The 26,714-nt window shown below is 37.8% G+C and overlaps 1 protein-coding gene across 2 annotated transcripts in view; it reads right to left on the reverse strand.

Moving 5' to 3' along the window:
- The window catches only part of XIRP2 (xin actin binding repeat containing 2), a 74,764-nt gene extending 48,379 nt beyond the window's left edge, over nt 1–26,385 (reverse strand). Inside the window, exons 1-2 of one of the 2 annotated variants that reach the window (XM_080799080.1) lie at nt 26,076–26,385; nt 2,103–2,263 (exon numbers count right to left, since the gene is read on the reverse strand). In XM_080799080.1, coding sequence (XP_080655206.1) covers nt 2,103–2,159 — 57 coding nt within the window. In that variant the 5' untranslated portion in view covers nt 2,160–2,263; nt 26,076–26,385. Of the gene's footprint in view, nt 1–2,102; nt 2,264–26,075 lie in introns of those variants that run through there. The other variant, XM_080799081.1, reaches the window with a different exon arrangement.
- Between the last annotated feature and the right edge of the window lie 329 nt (nt 26,386–26,714).

Below are 26,714 nucleotides of genomic sequence, written 5' to 3' on the forward strand. Positions count from 1 at the left end.
TGATCTCAGTGTGACTGAAACATAATGGATTCAGTTTGGGGCCAAATCAGAGACCTCCAGATTTTACACATAAAACACTTCGGTTATGTGTATAGACAGAAATGTTGTTAAAGGCAGTTTCCACGATTTTGTAATTGAACAGACATTTGATATGTCTGACCAGATAAGGCAGTAAGACAGTTACTTTGTTTTTCTTTAGATATTTACCAGTATTTCTCTGAGATAATAAATGTGCTCTTCCTCCCCAACACCTGCATAATATTAACTTAGGGCCGAACCAAATAACGGCATTTGTTGGGCCACAGGTGCTTTCCTGTGTGAGAGGAGGCAGTTCAATTCAGTTAAAAGAGCACGGGAGTCCAGACACCAGGGAATTTAGTCTGGCTTTGTCACTAATGCATGATCTCCCATAAATCACTTCCCCTCAGTTTGTTTTGCCTGTAAATGGGCAGAGAAGAAAAGATTATTAAATTCTTTATATGTAGGCTACCTTTATTATATAATTAACGTTTCATTTTTGCATTAAATAGTGGGATAATCAAGTTTTCTTAGTGCCCGATTTAAATATTCTCTTTTGTATAAATACAAATTTGTCTTATGGTGTATTCTCCTAGTACCTGTAAAGATAAAAGTTTTCCTAAATATATATATAAAAAATGTTTACTGAATAACCCTTCTCTCATTGGGTACTTTCTTTTTTTTTTTTTTTTTAAGATTTTATTTATTTATTTGACAGACAGAGATCACAAGTAGGCAGAGAAGCAGGCAAAGAGAAGGAGGAAGGGAAGCAGGCTCCCCGCTGAGCAGAGAGCCCAATGCGCTGCTCGAGGGGCTCGACCCCAGGGCTCTGGGATCATGACCCGAGCCGAAGGCAGAGGCCTTAACCCACTGAGCCACCCAGGCGCCCCTCATTGGGTACTTTCAAAATCTGTTTGTTTCCCCAAAAGTCTTTTCTCCAATTCAAACTTTACTAATTACTAATTTGTAGTAAAGTTTCTTGATGATCCAGCAGGGGGCGCTATCTAAGAAGACTGGCAGGAGGCACTGGTGTGATTCTGTTTATTTTGGAAGAGCTCGAGCTACTTCTGTGATTTCTGTACATTCATTCAAAATCCATGCTGCATCTGAAATGGATTTTAATGACTATGTAAAAACTTAAATGTCATTTGGAATTACAATATTGTTAATGAGTTTGGCACAGTCAGACTTGTCTCTAAATAATTTGTAAAGAAGAACGTTAAGAGTGGCTATTTTAGAACACCACTCTTCTTGGCTATTCTTTCTCTTTCTCTTTTGGTTAAATGAACAACTTTGCTAATTTGGAGATTATAATTATAAAAGAGTATCCTTACATTCCATTAAGCTATAAAGCTGCTACTAATAAAATGACTCATCAAACCCTGTGGATTGAAGGCCACAGATCATGGAACCCAACAAATTCTTTTGAATATGACTTTATTATGCTTTGGCTCTAAAAATTGGTGGTCCTACTGAATCCTGCTGTTTCCTATAATCATAATTGGTTTAGCAGAGTGCCTACATTGCTAATCTCCCTCATTTCTATGTTGATTAAGCTACTCCTAATGGATTTAGTGCGTACAGAGAAATGAGAAAAGAAAAAAAAAAAAAAAGATACTGCCAGTGAATTCAAATGAACTATCCATGAGACCAAAGAGGGCAGCATGCAGACCCACATTATTAAAATCTGAAATTAATTCCCAACCTTCCTGAAGAGAATAGCTATAGATTAAATGATAACGATGGCAATAATAACACATTTCTACCCTGCCTTATGGCTTACACGTAAATTATCTCTATGACTTCTCTCTAAGACCCTCTGTGCTGGATGGCTAGTCCCATTTTGAAGTTAAAGAAACTGAAGCTTAGAGAGGGGTTAGGATAGTAGCCCAAATTCACACAGTGAGGAAGTAGCAGCTCTGAAGCTTAAACTCATATCCTCTGACTTTGATTCAAACTAGGTCTGCTTTTTCTACTATATCCCACTGCCCTGCCGTATCCTGTACTGCGAAGGAAGGAGGGTGTGTGAAGGGCAGACCTCAGTGAGCCCATTGCCTCATGCAGAACCACCAGGAACAGCTTACATTGGCAGAGAAGCTGCGGTAGTCACCCCTGGAAACAGCTGCCTGGTACCTCGCCATCCGCTCCTTCAAGGTCACCACTTCCTGGAGGTCTGACGCGCCCTCGCTCTGTGCACCACTGTCTTCCGCAAATCCACTCGCAGGTTTGTTAGGGCCAACAGTCACTGAAAGCAAATGTAGCGTGCTCAGATATGTGTTTCGGGCTTTGAAAAGAAAATAGCATCACCTTATGAACAGTAAAGGCATTTTAAATATCTGCTCTCATAAAATAGACTGCAACATTTCACAGTACCATGTTTTCAATGTCCCACAGTCACCCTCTTCTCTTCAAGCTTTCAAGCAAAGCTACAAAATGCCTATATGGGGCATATGGTCATGCACACGTCAAACAAAAATATTGTCTCCACTCTTACTCTTGTGATTATTCTGATGAAAAAGTTATTAAGAGTTCCATAATGTTAATAATGAACCTTCCTGAGGCACCGTGTGTTGAATTTAGGTTAAACGCTGTGAAGAGCGTGATCTCATTTACTTCTCTAAGAACCTCATGAGGTAGGTGCTATTCTTTTCTGAAATTTATAGATAAGAACGTAGAGAGTCACAGTGGTTAGAAAACTTTCCCATGATCACACAATTAATTAATTTGATGGGTGGACTAAATCTTTAGCAAGTCTAAAAATTGCTCTTTCCTTCTCTCTCCACCCCTTAACACTTGAGGAGATGGATCTAGCTAAAATAAGGGACTGCCATGAGAATTATAGACTGTGGATTTATTTCTTTTATTCACAGAGACATGTGTTACATGAGAAAGAAATAATAGTACCGTTAGAAAAAGCGTTGTCAGTCACCCATTTCAGGTGGTCTGATATTTTCCCATTTAAGCCATCTACCTGACAAAAATACGGGCTAAGAAGAATTGCATGCCTGGAAACACAGCAAAAGATTGACTGCATGATCACAGAATAACAGTGGTTAGAAACAGAAAGGTCTTCAAGATCATACCGTCTAACGTACTCTAACTAGATCCTTTTAGGCGTATGGAAACATGTCTAAATGTTTCCTTATGTGAAAGGAAGACAAGGACTCTCCATGGTTCTTCAGTTACATGTGCCAGAGCTGGACTCAAAACTAGATTTTCTTCCTAATCTAGTATTCTTCGCTGTTATCACTTTGCTTGATGGTTTGCTGTTCACTCTCAAAGAACCCTAATTCCAAAATCATTGCAAGGGCTTTTTCTGGGACCATTCGGTGTATGGTACCTATCTACATAGAGATGCATACGTACATGTGTGCATGCATGCCTGTATCACATATATTCATTACTCATTCATGCACTCCCTGCTGTTCACCTTAGGACTGGTAATTTCTGGAACTCACAGAGCAGGGCTCTTCAGTGTACTTTGTTATTTGGATTGGTTTCATTTAATCACTGTAAACCAAGACCCAAACAATTCCTGGTGAGAGATAACCAAGCTGTTTCTTCCCTTTCCTGTTCTTCCTACCTCCTTCCCCAGCTCCCACACTGAACCATCTTATAGAATTGTTTGCTTTTTCTATTTTTAGTTTCTTTTAAGGTTTATGTACACAACAAATGAGAACAACTTCTGTGATCCAGAAAAAATGAATAATTATTTGTTTCGGCTCCCTGAGTATCTGATTTTCCATAGGGAGTTCTTATTCAAATAAACATTTTCACATATTTCAATTAAAATTGTAAATATATTTTATTTTACATAAATACAAAATATACGGGAATATGAAGTTGTGATATATGCACACTATGACTATACAACACTAATCAACACTGATTTGTTCATAACAAATGCCAGTTATTTGTGAAATTCACCTGACATTCCAAAACTCATATCCATACAAAAGTACATTCCTCCAGCTGACTCTGATAAAAAGACTTTCTCTCATGCTACTGAAAGTCTTTCACATTGAAAGAAAGTATATCTTTATTTTCCCCTGTGGATTATCTATCTACACAGATGAATTCAGTTTCTATTCAGCTGTACTATGACTTTGTTGTAAATGATCACTATGTAGATTTTACTGGACTTGACTCCATAAAGTTTTTCCACATTAAAATATAAATTTCATTTTGTATATTATTCATAAAAGATGTCATTCTTTTAGTTATCTTAACAGAAAGTCAGCAGTTTATTTTTGCTAAAATTTAGAGATGGTATTTACTTTTCAGGTATTTGACTTTTATCACTTTTCATCCTACAGGGAAAGGCCCAAGATTAATGGTCAGGAAATCAGTGGCCTGATTATTAAGAGATTCGGATTCCATTGCCTTGTGAACTTTCATTGTGATCACAGAAAATACGCTACATCTTAATTTCTCTCTCTTTCCCATCAGTATTTGCCTACACAGATAGTCATAGAGTAGAAACCTTACCTTGAGTTAACAAGCTGTGTCCATGTTGTTTCTTAACCTTCTAAGTCAATGTCTATCCTTTCCTCATCTGATAAGTGATTTTTCTTGCCCAGTGTACTATAACGCAGTGTATCTATCTGCTCCTATCCTGATGTTGATGACACCTGATATAACTTTTTAAGGTTGATCAGACAGCCCCCTCTTTTTAAGATTGTTTATTTGAGAGACAGAGAGAGAGAGAGAGTTGGGGGTAGGTAGGAGCAGAGGGAGAAGGAGAGAGAGAATCTTGAGCAGACTGCATGCTGAGCACAGAACCCTACTCGGGGCTTGATCTCATGACCCTGAGATCATGACTGGAGCCAAAACCAAGAGTTGGATGCCCAGCAGACTGTGTCACCCAAGTACCCCTAGACAGCACCTTTCTTAGGGATAGGTGAGGAAGAAAACAGGGACATTGTTCCCCCCACCTCTTACAGTGCCATCTCAGAAGGCTTGAATGCAACTGAGATTGGAGAACACCGTGAAATGAGTTTAGGGAAACTTTAAAGAGAGGGGTGACACAGAAGAACAAGTAAAGATGCTCATAAAATACCTCTGGAAAAATAGGGGGAGATTTGCATACCTGTAGGTATAGAAATCAGACTGTGAAAGAATATGGGACAAAGCTAAAGTGGTCTGTGAAAAAGGAAGGGAAAACAAACTTTTCAAATGACCATTTCTGCTAGAAAGCATTATAAATATTAACAACACAGAATCATTGTACTAGAAGTGACTTGTCTCCAGGGCTTAGTGGCAATTCATTTTTCAGATGAGTAAACGAAAATCCAAAGAAGTTCAGTGAATTCTCCCAAATCTCCAGAATTAATGGCTTAGCTGGACACAGAATCCATTGCACCCTAAATGTCAACTGTTCTCTTTTGTTTGCTGATGAGAAAATAATTGTTAACCCACCCAAAATAGTGCTTCTATGTAGAACAGAATAAATCCTATAAAGCAGAAGGAATATATAAAGGAAGCACTTTGAAAGAAAATAAAACACTAAAAATTACAAGCTGTTATGAAAAAAATTATATGCCAAGGATAAGAATGTCTTTTATAAGAATTCTGAGGTTCTTAGGGAAAAGATTTATATTATTATTTTTATATTTTTTGTAATATACTACACATAAATCTAACTTATGTCCACTTATGTACATACATAAGTATATGTATTTATAATATACATACATGTACATACATAAGCATACATAAGTGTACACTTACATGTACTATTTTCTTAAATCATAAGAGATTGTATGACTACAGATCTATTTTTTTGAGCTTGAAATATGTGCTTTTCTTCTGCAGTTTTAAAAAACAAGAAAACTAAATTAACCAATAAAATCTGCCTAGTTACAAATCTCATACCTTCCTGAATTTTCCTTTTTATGGAGAGTCCACGTTTAAACATTTTTTAAAACGCAAAGTAGCATAATATAAGATAGAATGCTCTTCCTTTCCTGACCAATTATAGTCTGCCTATAGTCAGTCACAGAAGGATTACGCAGTCACCCTTCTGTGTTTCTATGGAGTAAAATAATAGCCTTAAGAAGTCAGATATGAAAAACAATGAGGAATAGTCAATGCAATTAATACACTCTGGGATTTTCTTCTCATTTCACAACTTCTATTATCAGTGAAAGAATTCTTAGAAATATACACAGATTAGTATTAACAGACATTTCAAAAGGTTCATTATTATGAACCATTCTTCTAACCAGCTGTTCAGGAAATTTTAAGTTTGGAATTCAGTGGTCTATAAAAGGATATGTTCTTACAACATTAAGAAATAACTTCTCTCTTCATTTCCCATTAAACAAATAATTGTCTAGAACTTTGGACTAATAAATTATATATATGATCCTAAGATCTTCATAGAGTAAGAATTTGGAAGTCAAGGTCAATGTTTGATATGATAGTGCTGGGATCAGTGCCTTGCTCAAAAATACGGTCAAAGGCAGAAAAAGGTCTCTTTAGAAAACACCCAGTGCGGCACAGTTCACAAAGCCAAGTGCTCTGTCGTGATCTTATTTCTAAAGCAAGATTTCACCTCAGCACATTTTCTAAATGTAGTTTCTTACTTTCAAAATATGGGAGGCACATTTCTAAACTGTAGTTGAACTTGATAAAGTTTTATGGAAAGGAGGACCATATAACAATACTATAATGGACGTAATTGGATGAAAGGTAGGTATTAAACCCCAGGGCTTCAAAACTGGCTTACACAAATACTGTTTAAATTTTTGTGAATCACCTTATTTCTTTCCTCTTTTGCCTACTCCATATGGATTATGTGGAAGTCTGTAGAATAAAGTAAGATATTTTGACCTCTACATTTCATTGACAGACCACCTGCTAGTGTTGCAAAGCTGGTATTAGCTGTGTCTGAATTACAGCAGGCACCTGGCTGAGGTAAAGTCAGAAGAAAAGAAAGCTGCCAGAGATGAGAAGAGAACGAGGGGTGTTAAAGTTTTTAGAAGAGTTAAAATACACACTGGGGGCAGTAAATAGTGTAATATATGTTGTGGAAAAGAAAATCACTAACATTAACAGCAATGTGAAAGGCGATGACAGAAAACAGAGAGCAAAATCCAAACTGTAAATTGATAGCATTTCAATGAGAGGCTGGGATGGGGAGAGTGGGAGGCAGAACAAAAAAGATATATTTGAAGAAAAATTACTGAAAATAAAATTTGGGCACAGTTTTAAAATATGTACTATAATCCAGAAATAAAATTAAGTTTGAAACATCAGTATAAGAGTAAATCCTTTTAAAACATTGCAAGTTTCACAAGGAAAGAGAAAAATTCTATAATTATTTAAAATTATGAAGTGTTTCTGTGATGAAAAAACAAAATTCAGACATCCTTAGATGCCTTCTTTATAATATTGAAAACCAAAAGGAATTAGAAAACTGGTTACTGGTTACTGAAATTTTAGTTCTTTGAGCTACAGTCTGTATGAATCCAATTTGGTACTGGTATGGCGTCAACATCAAACTCAAAAGACAGTCCATACAACAAAAGACATCCGAAAAGAAAACAAAGGACCTTAAAATATAAAAACCTAAACAAGAAGGTAGGAATAAGATCAGTTGTAATAGTCATAAAAATAAACACAGGTCAAACTCCACACTGAAAGACAAACAAATAAATCCAACCATACGCCACCCACAAGACATCATCCTAAAACAAGACACAAAATTCAAAAAGAAAATATTGGGTAAAAATGTAACAGGCAAATATAAAATGAAGAGAAGTCATTGTGGCTACATTCTTTTCATGCAAAATTACATTAAAGATGAAGTGTCCTAAATGAGATAGCAGGGCCATTGACGGAAGATACTAATCCCACTGTGAAGCTATAACACTGTAAGCCTCTACATGCGGACTAGCATAGTACAGAAACATATAAACACCATCAATAACAAGAAAAAGGAGAACTGCAGGGCGCCTGGGTGGCTCAGTGGGTTAAGCCTTTGCCTTGGGCTCAGGTCATGATCTCAGGGTCCTGGGATCAAGCCCCGCATCGGGCTCTCTGCTCGGCGGGGAGCCTGCTTCTCCCTCTCCCCTGCCTGCCTCTCTACCTACTTGTGATCTCTCTCTCTCTGTCAAATAAATAAATTCGAAAAAAAGAAAAAGGAGAACTCTATGGGAATCTAAATGCTGTGGGTGACATTCATGTATCTCCCTCCATCTTTGCCATATGAAATTTCTTTTTTAAAAAAATATTTTATTTATTTATTTGAGAGAGACAGAGATAGTAAGAGAAAGAGCAGGGGAGAAGGAGACTCCACACTGAGCAGAGAGCCCAATGCAGGGCTCCATCCCAGGAACCTGAGATCATGAAGGCAGACGCTTAACTGACTGAGCCGCCCAGGCGCCCTGCCATATGAAATTCAAAAGGAAATGATTCATACTATATAATAAACATGGCTTCCTTTAATGTATTTTTTCATTACCATTAAACAACTGTTGGTTATCTACAGTAAGCATACGATGCACTCACTATGCTTTCCAGCTTTCAGACTAGTTGGAAAGAAAGACAGGCAATTATAACCGGAGAGTTAATGGGTTTGCACCAGGTGAGTGGAGAGCCTCCCAGGGAGGACATAATCCACTCGGGTGTGTCAACGAGCAGGTGTCAGGGAAAGCATCCTGAGAAGTAGGACATCTGCACTGAGCTGGCCACATGAGTATGTAGACAGGCAATGGGACGAGACAGCAGCATTACCAACAATGCATGTTGGGGAAACTGGGTAATGATTTTGTGGAAAACATCCAACAGTTCCTCACCTCACAGCACGTTACAGAGTATCAGGTGGAGTAAAGAGCTAAATGCTTTTTGAAATGTTGAAAAATCTTCAGAGAAGTAGAAAATGGTTTCAGTTGGACTTCCTAAGCTTAAAAAATTGTGTGAAGTAAGAAACCTTTTAAACAAAACTAATTATAAGACAAAAGAAAACTGGAGGGGGCAATTATAATAAATAGGCTGAGAGTATTACTTTTTTAGTAAAGAACATGGACATATCAGAAATAAAACTGCAAACATTACTGAACAATAAAGGACTCAAAAGAATGACTCACAAGTAAATAAGTAAGAGCAAATATATATGAAGTGATTTCTGTGTGTCAGACATTAATCCACTGAGTGCTCTCAACCATCCTATGAGGTAGAGACTATTTTTATTTTTTATCTCCATTTTACAGATAAGGAAACAGAGACACAGAATGGTTATAATACTTGCTCAAGGACAAGTGGCTGGTGAGCGTCAGAGCTGGAAGGGGAAGCCACGCAGTCTGGCTCCGGGTTCTGTAACATTCCAATTCTGTGTTACTTCTCAAGGAATACACGTGTCCAAAAACCAAAGCCAAACCCAAATAATCACCTTCCCAGAGTCTTCAAACGACAAAGAGGTGCCTTCTTCTGGGGTGAACTGACTCCTATCACATATACCATAAAAACATAGAAAAAATAGTCCCAGATTGCTAACCCAGTGTATAATCATGACTCAAAAGAAATTCTAAGGTTTAATAGTACCTTGAACTCTTGAGCAAATAAATGAGAATATAATGATTTTTTTCTTTGAACTTTTCTGAAGTCAATCCAAGAAATCTTTATTTAGTCCACACTAAGAACCAGAGAGAACACTGGCATGTCCCACAAGCCCACGAGGCTGACTCAAACACAGATAGCAGCTTCAAGCAGGCAAACACACTTCCGGTGACACATCGATAGTCTTGTTATTGTATTTTGGATGGGTTATAGAGAAGTCAACTGCTTAGTACTTGAAAAATTGATTTAAAACTAAATTGGGGAGTGATGAACTAAATTCCATCAAATCGAAATATATGATCTATAACCCAGTTTGGATTTGTGAACAGGATATCATACTGATGGACATAGCATTGGCTCACAGCCATTAGCATGAATAAGATTTCTAGAATTCTTAATATTTTCATATTTCTCAGTTGATAATAAAATTCACCTCTCTTAAACATCTAGAATACTATTGCTAAGTCAAATTTGTAATCAATTTTTTTAAAGATTTTTATTTATTTATTTTAGAGAGAGAGAGCAGTGGGAAGGATGGAGAGAGAGGGGTAGAGAATCGCAAGCAGACTCTGTGCCGAGTTGCAGAGCCCATGGAGGAGCTTCATCTCATGACCTGAGCTGCAATCAAGGGTCGGGCATTTGACCAACTGAGCCACCCAGGGACCCCTAAGTTGGTAATCAATTTGAGTTTTATATATTTTACTCCATTTGAATATTATAAAACCAAGAAATAGATGGAGAATAAAATTAAAGAGTTAGTATATAGTACAATCTTGCATTTACAGCTCTTAAAAAAACATGGGGAGGAAGGGCAAAAAGTAAAATGAGTGGAAATGCATGCCACACTTCCACACATAAACTTGGCTCTGGCATCCATCCAGCATGTGAGCAAAGTGAATCAGATTCCATTCTTTAAGCTAACCTCCCTATAGTCCTATTCCCTCCAAATGCAGTGCATTGTTGTGTGTACGCTTGTCACCTTCCCCCAAATCTATTCATTCATCTGATTTCATCTGCTCACCATGCTTTCTACATTAACAAAAACAGATAATCTCTCAGGATAATACAAAGAATTAGTTCTTGCCTCTTTATTCACCCTTCCCTAACCAGTACTCTCCCAGTTCACCAGATACTGGAAGAGATGCTGTATTTCCAATTGCCTGTTAGAGGAAGAAGACAAGATTCAGCAACGTTGGAAGCAAAATATCGGTCCTCCAAAGATGTTCACATCCTTCTCAGAATCTGTGACTGTATTATTCCACATGGCAAAGGGACTTTGCAGGTGTGATTAAGTTAAGAGCTCTGAGACGGGGAGATTTTCCTGGATTATCTATGTGGGTTCCATGTAATAGTCTCCAGGGTGCTCATAAATGAAAGAGAGAGGCAGGAGAGTCACAGTTAGAAAGAAAAGGTGAGGACAGAAGCAGAGGTAGGGGTGAGAGAGAGGGGGTGGGGACAGTACAGATTTTATGCTACTGGCTTTGAAAGTGGAGGAAAGGTCCCACAACTTAATGAATGCAGGCAGCTTCCAGAGGCTGGAAAAGGCAAGAAAACAAGATTTGCCCCCAGAGCTTCTGGAACGAGCTTGGTCCAGCCAACACCTTGATTTGGTCCAGTGAAACCCATTTTGGATTTTAGACCTCCATACAATACTATAACAAATTGTGTCATTGTAAATGACTACTTTTGTGGTAATTTGCTAGAGCAGCAATAGGAAACTAAGGCGAGCATCCACAGTACACATTCGTGCACGTCTCCAAGTCAGAAATCACCATATGGTAGATCCTCTCTAAATCATATTAGTTCCAGCTCTCCCAAATCACTCCAATTTATATATACAAGCCACCTTGCAATAGAAACATTCTTGAAGTTATTCTTCGCGTTCCCCTAAAGAAATATCCATCTTCTTATAGATAAGACTGGGTTTAGATGTCCATTTAGATTTTAATCTCTCTAAGAGAACTGCCATTTCTAATTGTGATGATGTACTAGCATATAGACTCATCCTGTTTCCTGCAGCTCCTGTCATCTCACAAGAAGTACTTCTTGTACTAAAGCAGTTATGAATGAATAGAATTTAGTCAGAAATTAGATAATTATTAGTACAGTAATATTGCCAGTTTGGGCATATTCAGAAATTTAATCATATTTCTGTTACATATTTTTAAATTAATTGTTTAATTTAGTTAAAGAATTGCCCAGTTACAAAAATCAATAATTGAATACAATGACTTAAATATTTTTGAAATGGTCAAATAAATCAGAACTATTAAATGCCTATCGATGGTTCATATTTTTACAGCCAAGTCCCTTGTTAGACATTTCCCTAGCATAATCAAATTTATATTGCATTATAACAATAACTGTCTGTTAATGAGTACTGATTATGTGTTAAGCATTTTACATGTATACTTTACATCTAATTTTTATAGCAACCGTATCTGATAGGTGGTATTATTTCCATTTAGCCAATGAAGAAAGTAACATTCAAAAGATAAAATCATATAGTAAGTGGCTGAGCCTGGAATTGAGTTCAGGTATTTCCAAACTACCTATTCAACTCTGCAGAGTCTCCTATGTAAATATTTTTAATTAAAATAAAGTGTTTTATTAGAAGGTACATTTTTAATTGAGGCTATATGAATCCTCCTTTCTGCTTCCTAAACATCTGTCCACGAATCGTTTCTAAACATTTATTTTAGCACATGTAGGGATAAGTCAAAGGGAGACCAATAAAGTTGAATACCTATAACTCTAATTGGCTCTTTTTTCATCCTCATAAGCTTGAGTTCAGAATTGGAAATGCAAGCAACTTTTTCAATTATACTTCCTTGGTCACTACAGAGATCAAACTTGAGACAGGGTTAGAAATCCATCTGAGCAAGCAGGGAAAGGGACGAAATTCACTCTAAGGGAAGAGAGATGCAAAGCAAGGACCACTGCCCTAATTTTCTCTTGATCCATTGTGCTCCAGGGCATGAGACTTGGTGTCATGCTTCCATCACGGTGTCCTCCTATTAAATCTGCATGTCAGATATACAATTAAGGTGTCTGATAATCTCTCTTCTTAAGGCTTCAGTCATGCTTTCAGTAAACATCTACTGCCCTTCCACTGTAGCTCAAGCACAGTGCTCCAGTCTGGGAGCAAATGATATAGAACCCTGCTCTGCTTGAAGAGAGAAGAAAAGGAAAACACCAGAGAGATCCTCAAGAAATACAGTATTCTAAGAAGTGTTGATCTGGTCTTATGTCTAAAAACAGGAATACAACAGGTTGCATCATTTCAACATGCTGACTTTTTTTAAATTTTATTTTATTTATTTATTTTACAGAGAGAGAGAGAGAGAGAGAGAGAGAGAGAGATCACAAGCGGGCAGAGAGAGAGGGGGAAGCAGGCTCCCTGCTGAGCAGAGAGCCTGATGCAGGGCTCGATCCCAGGACCCTGAGACCATGACCTGAGCTGAAGGCAGAGGCTTTAACTCACTGAGCCACCCAGGCACCCCAATATGCAGCTTCTGAATAAAACAGGCTCCCAGATGACTGGTCCTGCAAAGGGAGTTGGCATGTCTGGAGACACACCATGTGCAGCCCTCCCTAGAAGGGGAATCTTGAGGAACCTGGTGGCACACCCTCCATACCTCCACCCCCAAAACCACATTTATTTATATTGAGATGAAATAAATTAAGCTGGATCAAGCCCAATGATATTTGATGGGAATAAAAAACCCCTTACAAGTAGCCTGCCATGAGGCTCAATTTCCCTTCAGATTTCCCCCACTTAACCCAGGTGGTGAGTAGCTCCCTCTGCTGTGCTCTCCGACCACTTAAAAATTATACTTCTATTTGTATGACATCACTTTGTAGTGTATCTTTGAGTGCCCCCGCCGCCCTACCCCCACTTCTGTCACCTTCCACCAAAATGCAAGTCCCTCCAGCCCAGGGCAGAGCTAAGTTAATTATGTAAACCTGTTCTACTCCTCTGTCTTGGGCTGTTATCCAGCAGGATGCAGACCCACATGTGGATTAACCATTCACTCTGGACCCAGAAAGCCCACTATTTAACCTATTTCCAACACTCAGTTTTGACTTTAGGCAAATTGCTAAACTTTTCTAAGCCTCTTCCTTCTTTCTTATGTCTTAAGAATGATAACAGAACCTAGGGATTACTGTGAGGACTGCAGGAAATCTTACAAAAGTAGAGTTTACAGAATATCTTGCACATAGTAAATAATAAATGCTCACTAGCTTCCAGTCACTCTAGGTGTTATTATCCCCCCCAAGTGTAATCATCCAGATAATCCGAGCTGATATAAGTCGAGAATAATAAAAGTCATGAAATTTCCCAAGGCTCAAAGCTGTAAGTGGAAAGGATAGGTCTCGACTCTGATCCACCTAAACCTAAAGCCTTCTGTAAGGATAGTCCATTCCTCTCTACAAATCAGGTATCCACCGTGTTTCCTGAAAGAAGGAAAACACAACAATAATGGAGGAATGGACAACTACATGTTAAGATTGAGACAAAGAAGTTGGCATAGTCCTACTTATCTGGCCACAGAGACGAAGAAAATATATGAAGGAGGTGAAATTACTAACTCAATGTTATGATATCCAAAGCATGTCTTGGTGCTAGCTGATGAATCACTAATTTTTCACCAGCAAGCAACAAGGTAGTACTCTGAAAATGTGAAGTTCATGAAAATCACCCTAGTGTATCACGTGATAGGGACAGATTGATTCTCTTTCCCCCTAAAAAATATTCCTCGTGGTTTCCCCTGTTTTACATAATTTAGGTAAAATCATGAAACCATCACTCAGTTAACATTTTTCATTTCCCTCTGCAGCTTTTGAGCAGTGAGCACAACACAGCAAACCCTGGTCTGGACCAGCCAGGTGGGAAGGATGGGGGCCCGCCCTAGTCTCTGCTGCCCTGTGGCTGCCTACCACAGGCAAGAAGAAGGGTCCTAGATTTCCTCATCTGTGATCCATTCCACCGTTGCTCTGCTAAGTACCTATGCACTGCTAAGTACTCCAGCTAAATACTTCTACTAAGTACCTTTATTTAGGTGTTAACTAAGCAGTTGTTGCTAAATTCATGTAGTTTTGAATATAGATATTCTTCTTTACTGAGTATTCCTTCAGAATTCCCTGATACTTTCCCTTTGTCCGACTTTCACCTCTCTCCTAAGGTTAGCAGGTGACAAAGGATATTAAAAGAAAGCCCAAACCATCAGATTCTGACTCTCACCAATTTAGGCAATTGAAGCTGTGGCAGCTTTTCTCCTACTAATCACCCTTTTCCTCTGGATAATAAAATATATTTAATTTAGGCCTTTTGTCTTACAGAAAGTCAGTCCCTGAATTTACACAAACTCTTTTCAAAGACCTTAAGTCTTTGTTTAAAGTGCTTTCTCTGCCCAGATCCTTTGATATCTTTTTTTTCTTTTGAACTTAATGGCTCATAGGCTTGATCAAAGAAGGGAAACCACACTGATTCTACATACTTTCTTTACTGAACATTTTTTGGAAAAACTAAGCAATTGAGGGGAAAGAGAAAATGCTGAAATAATGTAACATATTGCTCAGTAAATACCTGACTCTTCCGGAAAAAGTTCACCTTTCCAGAGCAGTGATGTACTTAGAAAAATTCTACCTAAGAGAATGAATGCTTTCAAAACGATGTGCTCTTTAATCATTTAATTTCGGGTAGGAAGACAAAAGTGTTAATGTTCAGAAGAAATGTTAAGAATCCGGTAGAATACTGCTTTCTTACCAAAGCTATAGTTTTTTCTAATGTGCTCTAAAATGAAAGGTAATCGGCATCTTTTTCACATGTTTGTACTCTCCCATATACTTCCCGGTTATTGTCCCCATAATTGTAGGGGGCACTAGAAAATGCTCTGTCCATTTTGAACAGTCTTTTAAGTATAGAACTGGGATGTTTATAAGTTAAAGTGTAATAATTTTAATGTATCAAAACTTTGAATCGGTCAGGTGCTGGGTTATTCTCCCTGTCACCATTAAGGTGCCCTCCATGCCCTTTGCACATAAATGCAGACTGTAACTTCAAAAGAAAAAGATGATGTCAGTTTCCTAATGAAATGTCAGTACTAGGATCGGTCCAAAGAGTGGACGTAATTTAATAGTCGGCCTTGCTTAAGATACCCATGAAGTACATAGTTAGTCAGTCTCATCATCCTTTAATTTATTTATACTTATTTATCTTTACGAATTTGGCACTGACATTTGTTTCTTTCCTCAGATTCAAAACCTAATCCTATAAGTGCACCATCACTTTATGCTGCTTATTTCACTCCTGTTTTTAAAGGGTGAAGTGTAAAAATCACCCTTTAAATGTTACTCAGATTAAAACTTGCTCTTTCCATGCACATTAAGACAGTAACAACTGTGAACAACAAAGAATTTAATTAAAACTTGCAAACAAAAGTTTTCTTAGACCAATGGTATTTAAACTCAAGTGTGAAAGAAGGTAAAAAGAGTGAAGTTGGGGGGAGTGAAATGTAAAAAAGCAGTTTAAAGATTAGATATTGGGCTTCATTGTAAAATTCCATTTGAAGCTTTAAAATAGGATCACTTCCCTAGACTCTTCATTTTAGGTACTGAAAGCCTTGGGCAGAGGGACAATGCATTTCAACTTAGTGTGACCTGCTATGGTATCAGGATAACTCACCTGAAAGGGAAGAACTCAGATGTAATGTTAAGCATCTCTTTGTCTTCAGGTATTACTTTTAAAATTTTAGACACAGAATGACAATTGCAGGTTATCAACCACTAGCTAAGAGCTCAGCATCAGTTTCCATCTCTTAAGTCTTGTCTGCTTGACCATATCTACCATGATTTCAGTCAAAGAATCTCTTAGCTTCATCAGTTTACAAAATGGCAACACATACATTGTGTATAGGGAAGGATGGCCATCACAGATTGGCTACCAATGCTCCTCATGGGCTCTCATTTGACAGTAGGAAGAATATAAAGCATGTCTAAGAATGATATGCTTGTGCCTTCCCCAACAATGAGTGGCAGAACCTTTCCTAACATTTTTGCTGAAGCAGTTATTAAATTTTTATTATCATCTAAAACTAAAATTCTAGATGGACAGTTGAGAGTCAGACAGCCAACTTCATAGTTCCTTAACATTTGACATCGTGGCTGATACACAGCGGATGACCATGAAGCATTTATCAAATGAATTTGTCTAGAAATAATAGTGTAAGATTCAAGACCCATCTTTTGATGGTTCCTGTTGATAGATTTTGTTACTTTCTCTCTCCTACTTCTTTTTAAAGGGTAGAAAACAAATTCCAAATTCTGCAACAGAAGTTGTTTAAGCAGCCCGGAGATGTGAAAATTGGGATTAGAGCCTCCAGGAGGGAGCAAAAATAAACTTCTTGCCTGTGAACCTGTGAGTCTCCCACAATGAAATCCAGCTCATCACCAAAAATGCTCCACAGGATACCACATGAGCAAGTGAAAATTAGAACCACACAAAAATGTTTGCTTGGAAAGTGAAACCAGTCAACTTTGGGCTTTCTGCCAAATTAAATCTCTGCCAGAAATTCTCCCGTTATTACATATCTTCAGAAAGCAATTAGAAAAATAGTATAGCTAAAAAAATTCCAGATACATTCATGTCTCCATTACAGTTTGGTCCAGAAGAAAATACGAGCCTCCCCAGTCCAGTGGGCCAAGCACAGGAGTATAGGCAGAACATGCAAACACTGACATACACACATTTTTCCTTGGAGGACCATCTAATCACAAGTAGTATCCTGTTTGTTTTGTGAGAGCTAGGAGGAGGACCTCAGAAAGTTTTCAGAGTGTCCCAGTGCACTTCCGAGTTGGAAGCTTGACAAGGAAAGCAGATGTGACAGAAAGCCCTCGGTCTCATTCACCAGCAGTGCAGGGCCTGAGGAAAATGTCATAAACCTCACCAAGCCTGACACTTGCCATTACAGAAAGTATCTCAGAAGGAGGAATTAAAAATGCTGATGCTTTGCAGCACTCTTTGCATTGTTCTTTATAAAATCTCAAACCTGAGTATGGAGTTGGTGAGTAGCTTAGACCAGATACAAATAACACTCATCTATCATGACCAGTCTCCTGAAAAATTCCCTGACACCCAACCATGTATAATCTCCTGGGCTCCATCCTTAGTCTTCTGTTTTTGTCTTATCACACACACGCCATCAGCTCTCGGCTTCATCTATATTATACCCAGTGTCTATCTCTGGTGACTATTTAAGCCCTATTTGTACACTGCCAAACATTTCAAAATTCAACATAGACTTTTTTTTTTAAGTATTACCCATGAACTTGTTTCCATTCTCAAATTTTCCAGTTGTATATTAGAATAGACAACATCTAGGATTGTCAGGAATAATGTTGAATGTGATAAGGAGTATATATAATATATATAACATATATATTATATATATGTGTGTGTGTGTGTGTGTGTGTGTGTGTGTATGTTATAGAGAGGCAGCCTTTGAATGGAAGCAAAAATCATACATTAGGGGAAAATGTTGAATTGGTTTTTGTTGAGGTAAATTTAGCTCAAGAACATAGGGACAAATGAAACGGGGGGGGGGCGTCAGTGGAAGCTGTACTGCTGCAACTGACAGTGGGGTCCTGGCTGAGTGGGCATTAGGTCTAGTATGGTTCCCTTAAACTATTATACCCATCCCTGAAGCCTGGATACAGGCTCCCTTAACTTCAGGCCTCCAGTACTCCTGAATTGTTCTTGGTCTTAGTTTGTAATGCATACCTGGGTCTATCACAGGCTCTAATACTATCTTATTTCTAGTCCTCCTTATTTCTGACCTTGGCATTTATTTTCCTGTTTAGAGTTTATCTGTATCCCCCAAATATGATGCATTGCACCTTTCATTGGCTCATGATCTTTTGCTTTTATTTTTTTAAAAAAGATTTGTTTATTTATTTGAGAGAGACGGTGTGTGCACGAGTGAAAGGGGCAGAAGGAGAGAGGCTTACCTTGCTGAGTGGGGAGCCTGATGGTGAGGGCTCCATTGCACGACCCTGAGATCATGACCTGAACTGAAATCAAGAGTTGGATGCTTAACCAACTGAGCCACCCAGGAGTCCCAATTTTTTGCTTTCTTTTCAGTTCTTGGATTCTTCTTTGCTTTTGCTGATCAGATTCCCTTGAATAAACAGTCTGGTCCCTACAGCCCCATCTTTCTGTGCCTCCCTCCTGAATGAGTGTTCTTCCATCTTCACTCAGACCCTGCAAGTGGACCCAAGATGCAGAGCAATGAGGCAAATAAAAGCAGAGAAGCTGATGGGCGGAATGTGTTCAGGAGGGGACGATTATGCTGAGGGCCAGGTCAGGTTTAGTAGAAACCAGATCAGGTTTAGTAGAAAATAAAGAAAACTGTGATCTATATGTCAAGAGTCCAAGAACTAAGTCAAGGTAATGACAAGGTCCAGTAAGTGGCTGGGAGCAGCTCCATCAGAAAGAAAACAGAGTCATTAGGTTTGAGGGTAGTTGAAGAGTTTGATTCCTTGAAGTAATGTGATGTTGACATCAAGAATAACAGGAAGGTTATTAGCTTCAAGTGTTGAAATTATTATAATAGAAAGAGAGCACTTAATAGCTTCCTACAACTCTAGAGAGGACAGAAATTTAATTTGAGCTGAAAAGTGCATCTCTGCAAGGTAAGGATGCCTTTAACAACAGAACATCTTATTAAAGCAGGAAGCTGATTTTCTCTCTCAAACAGTTTTTAGTGTGTGGTGTTGGTTTTTTTGTTTGTTTGTTTTTGTTTTTTTTGGAATGGTCAGTGTCTAGGAAAACTTGGTACTTTATTTTTTTATCTTGTTCTCTGAGAAAGAGATAATGATTATTATGTTGTAAGGCCTCATATATTAATAACAATAATGGCAGTAATAGCAAAAGCTTATATGACACTTACTATGTACCAGGTACTATTGTTTAAGTCATTTTACAACTATGAATTTATTTAATCCTCCAAACAACATTATGAAATAGATATTAATAGTATCTCCATTATCAGATGAGGAAATAGACACAGAGGTATTAAATAATTTGCCTGAAGTCATTCAGTTGGTAAGTGTAGGAGCCAAATTCAAACCCAGGCAGTCTGGTTCCAAAGTCTATGTTCAACTAACTAGGGTTCACCTGACAGTATTTTCTGATTTCCCAATAAAGTGTTATCTGGGGTTCATTTGGAGCCTCTTCTGGCCCTAAGAGATGGTGTTTTGTGATTCTGATAAACTGAGGACACTGCATATACATTAAGGATAATTTCAGTTTCAAGGTTAAGGAATATATTTCAGAGGTCTTTAATAGAAATGAGATAAAAAAGAAGGAAGAGGAAAGACAAGATGGGAGAACATGTTACATCATTTAAGAAATCTTTCTGATTTCAAGAACTATTCAGATTGATTAAAATGTAAAGATGATATCGATAATGAAATTTTATACATCAGTTCCAGGAACTTTTAAAATAAGTCTATCCAAGGGAAAATAATCCCAAAGAAAATGTTTATGTTTATTATTATTATTGCTGCTGTTGTTATAAAAGTGTCGTTTGGCACTTTCTCAATACAAATGTTTACAAAATTTTGTGTCATGTTCTCCACACAATGTTCTGCAAAGAGTAAAAAGAAATGTCATTTTGGATTATATTGTGGTTATTGGCTTTGGTCTGAAGATTACTCTTCTTTATTTGAACATGCAAATGCACTCCAAGAACGTAAAAGAAATGGAAAACAATACAGAGGCATCAGTAACACCATTCTTTACAGAAAAGAATATACACATACATGTATATGTGTATGAATACGCATAGATATATGAGCATAATGGAACATAATGGGAAGAAATGGTAATAACATAACATAATGACATAGTCAAGAAGCTGGGACCAGTGGGTTGAAGTGGTGAGGTAAGTGAAAAGAGGTGAGCATTGAAGTGTGCGGTATTTTACAGCTTCTATTTAAAGGGTGGAGTATTAGAAACTATAAATAGTAGTTTTGAGTCGATAACTGCAATAGTTAGACTAGATCTTTTCAGGAAAAGAAGAGACTGTAGCTTAAATACAAACACATGCCTTTCTCTTAAATTTCACTTCTCTAATATTTTACAGTGTAAAAGCTGGGGCTGTTGTCCGGCTCTGGATGATACATGGGTGATGTGTCCTAAAATTATTCCCATTCCAGGATGAGCAGGACCTGAAGCAGACATGGACTAATACAGTTACATTCCTAAGAATACCTGGTTTTGCGTCTCTTCTGGGACGCAGGACGCTAGCATAGTTTCTACTGAAGAAGTCAGGGCTGTGATAAGGTTCTGCTCCAACTCTGAGCATCCCGGGATGGGTCAGAGGACAGAAGGAACTGAGCAAGCTGCTGCTCGCCATCCACTGGCATCCCTAGCTCTAGCCCCTGTGTTCCAAAGGAAAACTGCTGCCGGGCGTCACCCTTGTAGCAAAACAGCCGACTTCTACTCTATATGGCACTCAGGAAAATGGCTTGGGATCCAATAGAAGCAGACCTAGTGAATTTTAAATGGCACTTTTAGCTGGAGTTGACAACCTTTAATAACGTGAACAAACTCACTTTATTCTTGTCTCTTTCCCAGAAATATTCCAATTTAGCAATAAAACCCTTGTGTGGACAGTCAAAAATTCTAATTATAAAACAAGTACAATAAAAGGTGACCCCTAGTTTTATGAAAAGATTTTTCATTGTTTCCCTGGAGCACTCATTTACTATGTTACCTATGAACCACAAATTATTTGACAGAAAGGCTTACTGGCTAGATAAGGTAAAGCTAAATTATTACAAAGTATTGGCTACAAACAAACAAACAAAATTACCATCAACAACAGAGATAGTGATAAAGCACTCATGAAGTTAAATGCAATTCAATGGGGAAATGTGACTCTAATTATCAAAATTTATATAGTTAAAAAACCCAGTGCAATTAAGTTCCTATGAGTTAAAAAATTAAAGCAAATGATATTCAGATTCTATTTATTTATTTATTTGACACAGAGAGAAAGAGCAGAAACAGAAGGAGTGGCAGGCAGAGGAAGAGGAAGGACCAGGCTCCCTGAAGGGCAGAGAGCCTAATGTGGGGCTTGAACCCAGGACCCTGGGATCATGACCTGAGCCGAAGGCAGAGGCCCAACTACTGAGCCACCCAGGCGCCCCAGTAAATGGTATTCAAACATTAGTTTATATTCAGTCCACATTTACTGAACTTTAAATGAAGAACGTGTTTGGAAACCATTTATAATGCTGGACTTTTCTTGTAAAATTAATGGTGATATGATTTTTTTTTTTTTTAGGTTTTCAATGGTAGTAACTACCAAGTTAATGCATTTAGCAATACACATGCTGATATATTCAGATTCTTTAGGAAGATGCTATTGGATATTTTACAAACAGAGAAATTTCCCAAAATAAATTTGAGTATTATATTTATTTTAAATCATGTATATGCCTAGAGCAAGTTGGCAATTACTTACTTTTGAACAGTCAGATATAGCTAAAGTGTTCAGTTCACCAGGCAGCAGGATATATCCTACATACAATTAGAAAAATGGAGAAGACAAATCTATTTGAAGGTCTGCCAAAAAAAGTATTGAAAAAGCATGTGCCAATGAGAAGACGGGGGGGATGGGGAAAGCTCATCTAACACAGAAGATGAGCAAACTTACATGCTTAGTAAAATTAAAAAAATAAAGTAATCATCATATTTTTCATTTTAACTGAATACGTGGATCAGGTCTCCTTTTCCACAATTTTTCATTTTAAAAGATTTTATTTATTTATTTGACAGAGAGAGATCACAAGTAGGGAGACAAGCAGGCAGAGAGAGAAGAGGAAACAGGCTCCCTGCTGAGAAGAGAGTCTGATGCGGGGCTCGATCCCAGGACCCTGGGATCATGACCCGAGCCGAAGGCAGAGGCTTTAACCCACTGAGCCACCCAGGTGCCCCACACAGTTTTTCATAATTTTAAGAGAACAGGAAATACAAAACAAAAAGTATCAAAAGCCTACTACTGGCAAAAAAAGGACTTTACTAAGGTATACCTAAAAAGGTGTTGTAACTCATGGGAGTAGAATGGGATTGGCTTAATGTCATGGCATAAATCTTTGTAGAATGACATATAGCATTGAAATAGAAGTCAAGAGAGTTGGCTTCTATTTCTCTGTGCTTAGTAAGAGTGACTAGTTAATGTTCTTCGCCTTGGTTTTCTTATCTAGAACTTAAAAGCATTACACCAAATAGTCACTGAGGTTTTCTGGGTTATCTGTGTAATAAATTCCTTTTATTCTTGGCAATATTTTAAGAAGTCCAGCCAATCTACCAAGAATTTGGATTACCTACTGCACTGCTCACTGGTAGATTATTTTTATGCCATCATTTAGGCTCAAAAAAAAACCTCATTATATATAACCACACCATCATCTGTTGTATCTAAACTGATACAAATAATTCATTGAATTTGCTGATTTTCAACATTTTTAAGAAAATAAAATCTTTGCTCCTTTTGTCACCAAATTGTTATTGTCCTTTGTGCTTTTACTGGTTATACTGTACAAATCAAAAGTACAAATAAAAAATACCCATGTTAGTTATGTTTGTGAAAGAAGGATTCCAATGATTAGGAAAGTAAATAGTATGAAAGTTTTACTCTGGAGTTCCTACGTAGCATTTCAAAGGAGAAGAGATTTTGCAGACATATGTGACATATGTGCTCCTGGCACACAGCTCCTACAACTCTTGGAATCTCTTGTTGGGTAGTGTCTATGGTATGCTAATGAGATGACTCCTGGTCTCTTGTGGGGGTTAAGGAGGAGTAGAAATGGCTTCAGGATGGGGGCTGATTGCCAGAAAAAACAACCTAGTGATTAACGAGTTAGAACATTCAACCCCACTTCCCACCTTGGAAAGGGAGAGAAGGGCTACAGATTGAATCTAATAGCCAGTAGCCAATGATTTTGTCAATCATCCTATGTAATGAAATCTTGATGGAAACCCTAAACAACAGGGTCTGGGAGGATTCCAGGTTGGTGAACACATCGATAGGTATGGAGCCCAGAGAGAGTGGGGGGCTCTGTGCCACTCTCCTCCACCTGCTTTGCCCTATGCATCTCTTCTATTTGGCTGTTCTTGAATTTGTGGCTGAAATGGGGACAATCTGTGGGGTCTGCTCTAACTCTGGGAATGAGTACGAAAATTGAATTAAGTTGTATACCCAACTGGTGTCAGAGAATTGGAGAATTGGTTGGTGCCAGAAAATACCACACATCTGCTATCAGGGAAAAAAAAAAAAATGCAACATATCCCACAGTCATATAAAGACCATGCACCTATGTGGAATAAATCAATGCTCTAAAAAAGTTATTCCTGAATCAGAAAAGCTGAAGTTACCCTGCCATTCCACAAGGGATGAGCCTGTAATTTGAATGACCAAGTGTCTCTCTCAGGAGCAAAACTAACAAACAAAAACCAAATTACAATTTAATTAAATTTCAAAGTGTAACTTGAATGCTTTTAAAAAAAGAGGTGGGAAACAAATAAAAAGGACAATGTAATGTCAATTAGGCTCTGTCCCCCACAGATTGTTCAATCAAAAATGTTGGAATTACACTGCCAACCGTTTATTGTCTGCCCTGCTCCATAAATTACTGAATCTAGACATAACTCCCATCTGTGAATCAAGTCTTACAAAATGGTCTCTTGGGGTCCAGAATTGTGGAGAGAAACAGAGAGGAGAGGAAATAGTTTCCAGGACTAAGATTATCAGGAAAGTCCAACTCCAAATCACCTCATCATAAGTTAATATTTTACCAAGTGAGTAGAAAGAATACTGATGTACATAAGTTGTTCAGTTGTGGTAAATTTGAGAGACAGAACAAGGGAGCTGGCTGACTAGTGATAGCTCTCAATGGTAGACAACTGGAAATGATCTATGAACTCTGTGGGCTTTTTACCCAAAAATAAACCAAAGGAAAGACAACCAACCCTCTCTTCCTCTGTATTCACAGAAGACTTGAGGCCTGGGCTGACATTTTTACATGAGCATCTTTTGAAGTAAAACCCTCTGTGATCATTAAAGAATGATACTTTTATTTTTCAGGAGGTGGAAGGAAGCAGTATCTTAAAGATGCCCAACATCGGATGAAAGCAGAAACATTTACTCGGGACTACGTTTTCCCCAAACACCTGGCATTTTGCCATATTTGCAGACATCCAAAATGCTGACTTTAAAAAATGGGACTTGTTGTGTATTTACATGTTAATAGTAAGGAGGTAAAATATTCAAAGATTAGGCAGAGCAGTAGGAAATATTTAAGCATAGAATTCAAAACTCCCTCCTTTCTGATCCAATATTTTGCCACTCAATGGTAATATCTTCAAAATTCAAAACAGGTGCTCTTTCATATTAAAATTCATGGCTCTGAATGTAGCTGAGGTAAATATTTTACTCATCCTTTGGCACTCTGCACATGAAATTTTAAAATAATTTAAACAACCTACAGATCGTCAGTGACCAAATGGAGCTCTGGTAAAAATAACTACCTTTCAGTTCAGCACCAGCTGGCTATATTTAAACCCTGTATTATGTAATCTTAAAGTGTCCTTGCTTTTAGTTGGTGTCTTAAGATATTCTGTTATAATGCCTGTCCCAAATCACTTCAGCCTCTAACATCTAAACACTTCAGGCACAACAGGATCAAATTAAAGTGTTCACAGGCAATCGAAGACAGAAAAAATCCATTTGAAACATTATATAGGCCATGATACCTTTAAAGTAAAATCTCAGTCTTCTCTCTTTAAGTTTGTAGTTACTATAATTAGGGCTGGCAGATCCAACTGGCGGTGGTTTTCTTAATTCTGCAAAACATCTAAGAACCTGATTCTTTAATTCCTACTCCAGTAATACTCCCAAAGGAGATGAGACCGTGGCTGGGGCAAGAAGTACAAAATCAAACTGAGGCTGGAGAAAGAATCATTTTCAATACATTTTTCTGAGCAAGTTGCAACAGTTGAAGATATTTTAAACTCTTCCTTTCTTTCACCAAATTCCAAGTAACACAGTTTATATTTTTTTACTATATTCATTGTATATTTTATTAATTTATGGTCATAGAAGATACACTAATTTTTTCAGTTTTCTCTTTTAGCTATAAGCTGAAGTATAATTTTCACTCATGGCTTTCTAGCTTAAAGTCTGGTTCATTATTTTTCAACACTAAATACAAAACATGCTAACTATTTGGCAGAGATTAATATACGAAGCTTTATATTTCATAAAATAAAGTAATACCAAATATTATCTTAAAAACAAAATCTGATTGGATATTTTCTTTTATAACAACTACAATTTGACCTATGGTCTTCACTGATCTCAAGCAATCAGTAAGAACACGTTACACCCAGGAAGCGGATATGTCTCAATGACGATCATCACACATACCTTCTGTAAAAGTGAGACCTAACTCCGAGTCAGTGAAAATGTCATATATCTTTACAGTTCTTCACGGGTGAGCTTCCTCCCTGGTTTCATGTACAGCAAATTTCCCAGTCCCCTGAAAACAATCAGCGTGGAGGCCGGCTCCACTGAAGAATCTATCAAGCAAGTCGATGGGACGGCGGAATTTATTTTAGCCCTGTGTCTAAAGGGTGCAACTTGGCACCTATTTTTAGGAACTGAGCTCTGTATAGGTGGGGCCTGAGTCAACCAGTCTTTTCAGAAGTGTGCCTCTGAGGGCATTCTGTCTCATAGTGTCCTCAGTAATGTATGCATGGCTTTAACACATGTGCAGTCAATCAAACCCCTTCTAAAGCCATAGCCATCGAGCCAGCGCTCAACTTCGAAAGGAAGCCTAAACGACAACCAACACTGATAAGGAAAAGAGGGCTTAAAGGCCTTGAATTACTCCTATTTCTTTGAAAAACTTCAATCTTTAAAGAGTCACAAATATGAAGATAACCATGTAGAAAAAGTTCTAATGTATCCCGGTGGAATCTGGATTCTCAGAAAGAGGAAGCATTATTTTTATTTAGAAAATGTGCTTAGGTATGGAAAATGTTTGCTTTTTGAGGCTTCACATGC

Source organism: Martes martes (assembly GCF_963455335.1).
Source record: "Martes martes genome assembly, chromosome: 3".
In the NCBI taxonomy this organism is placed as follows: domain Eukaryota; kingdom Metazoa; phylum Chordata; class Mammalia; order Carnivora; family Mustelidae; genus Martes; species Martes martes.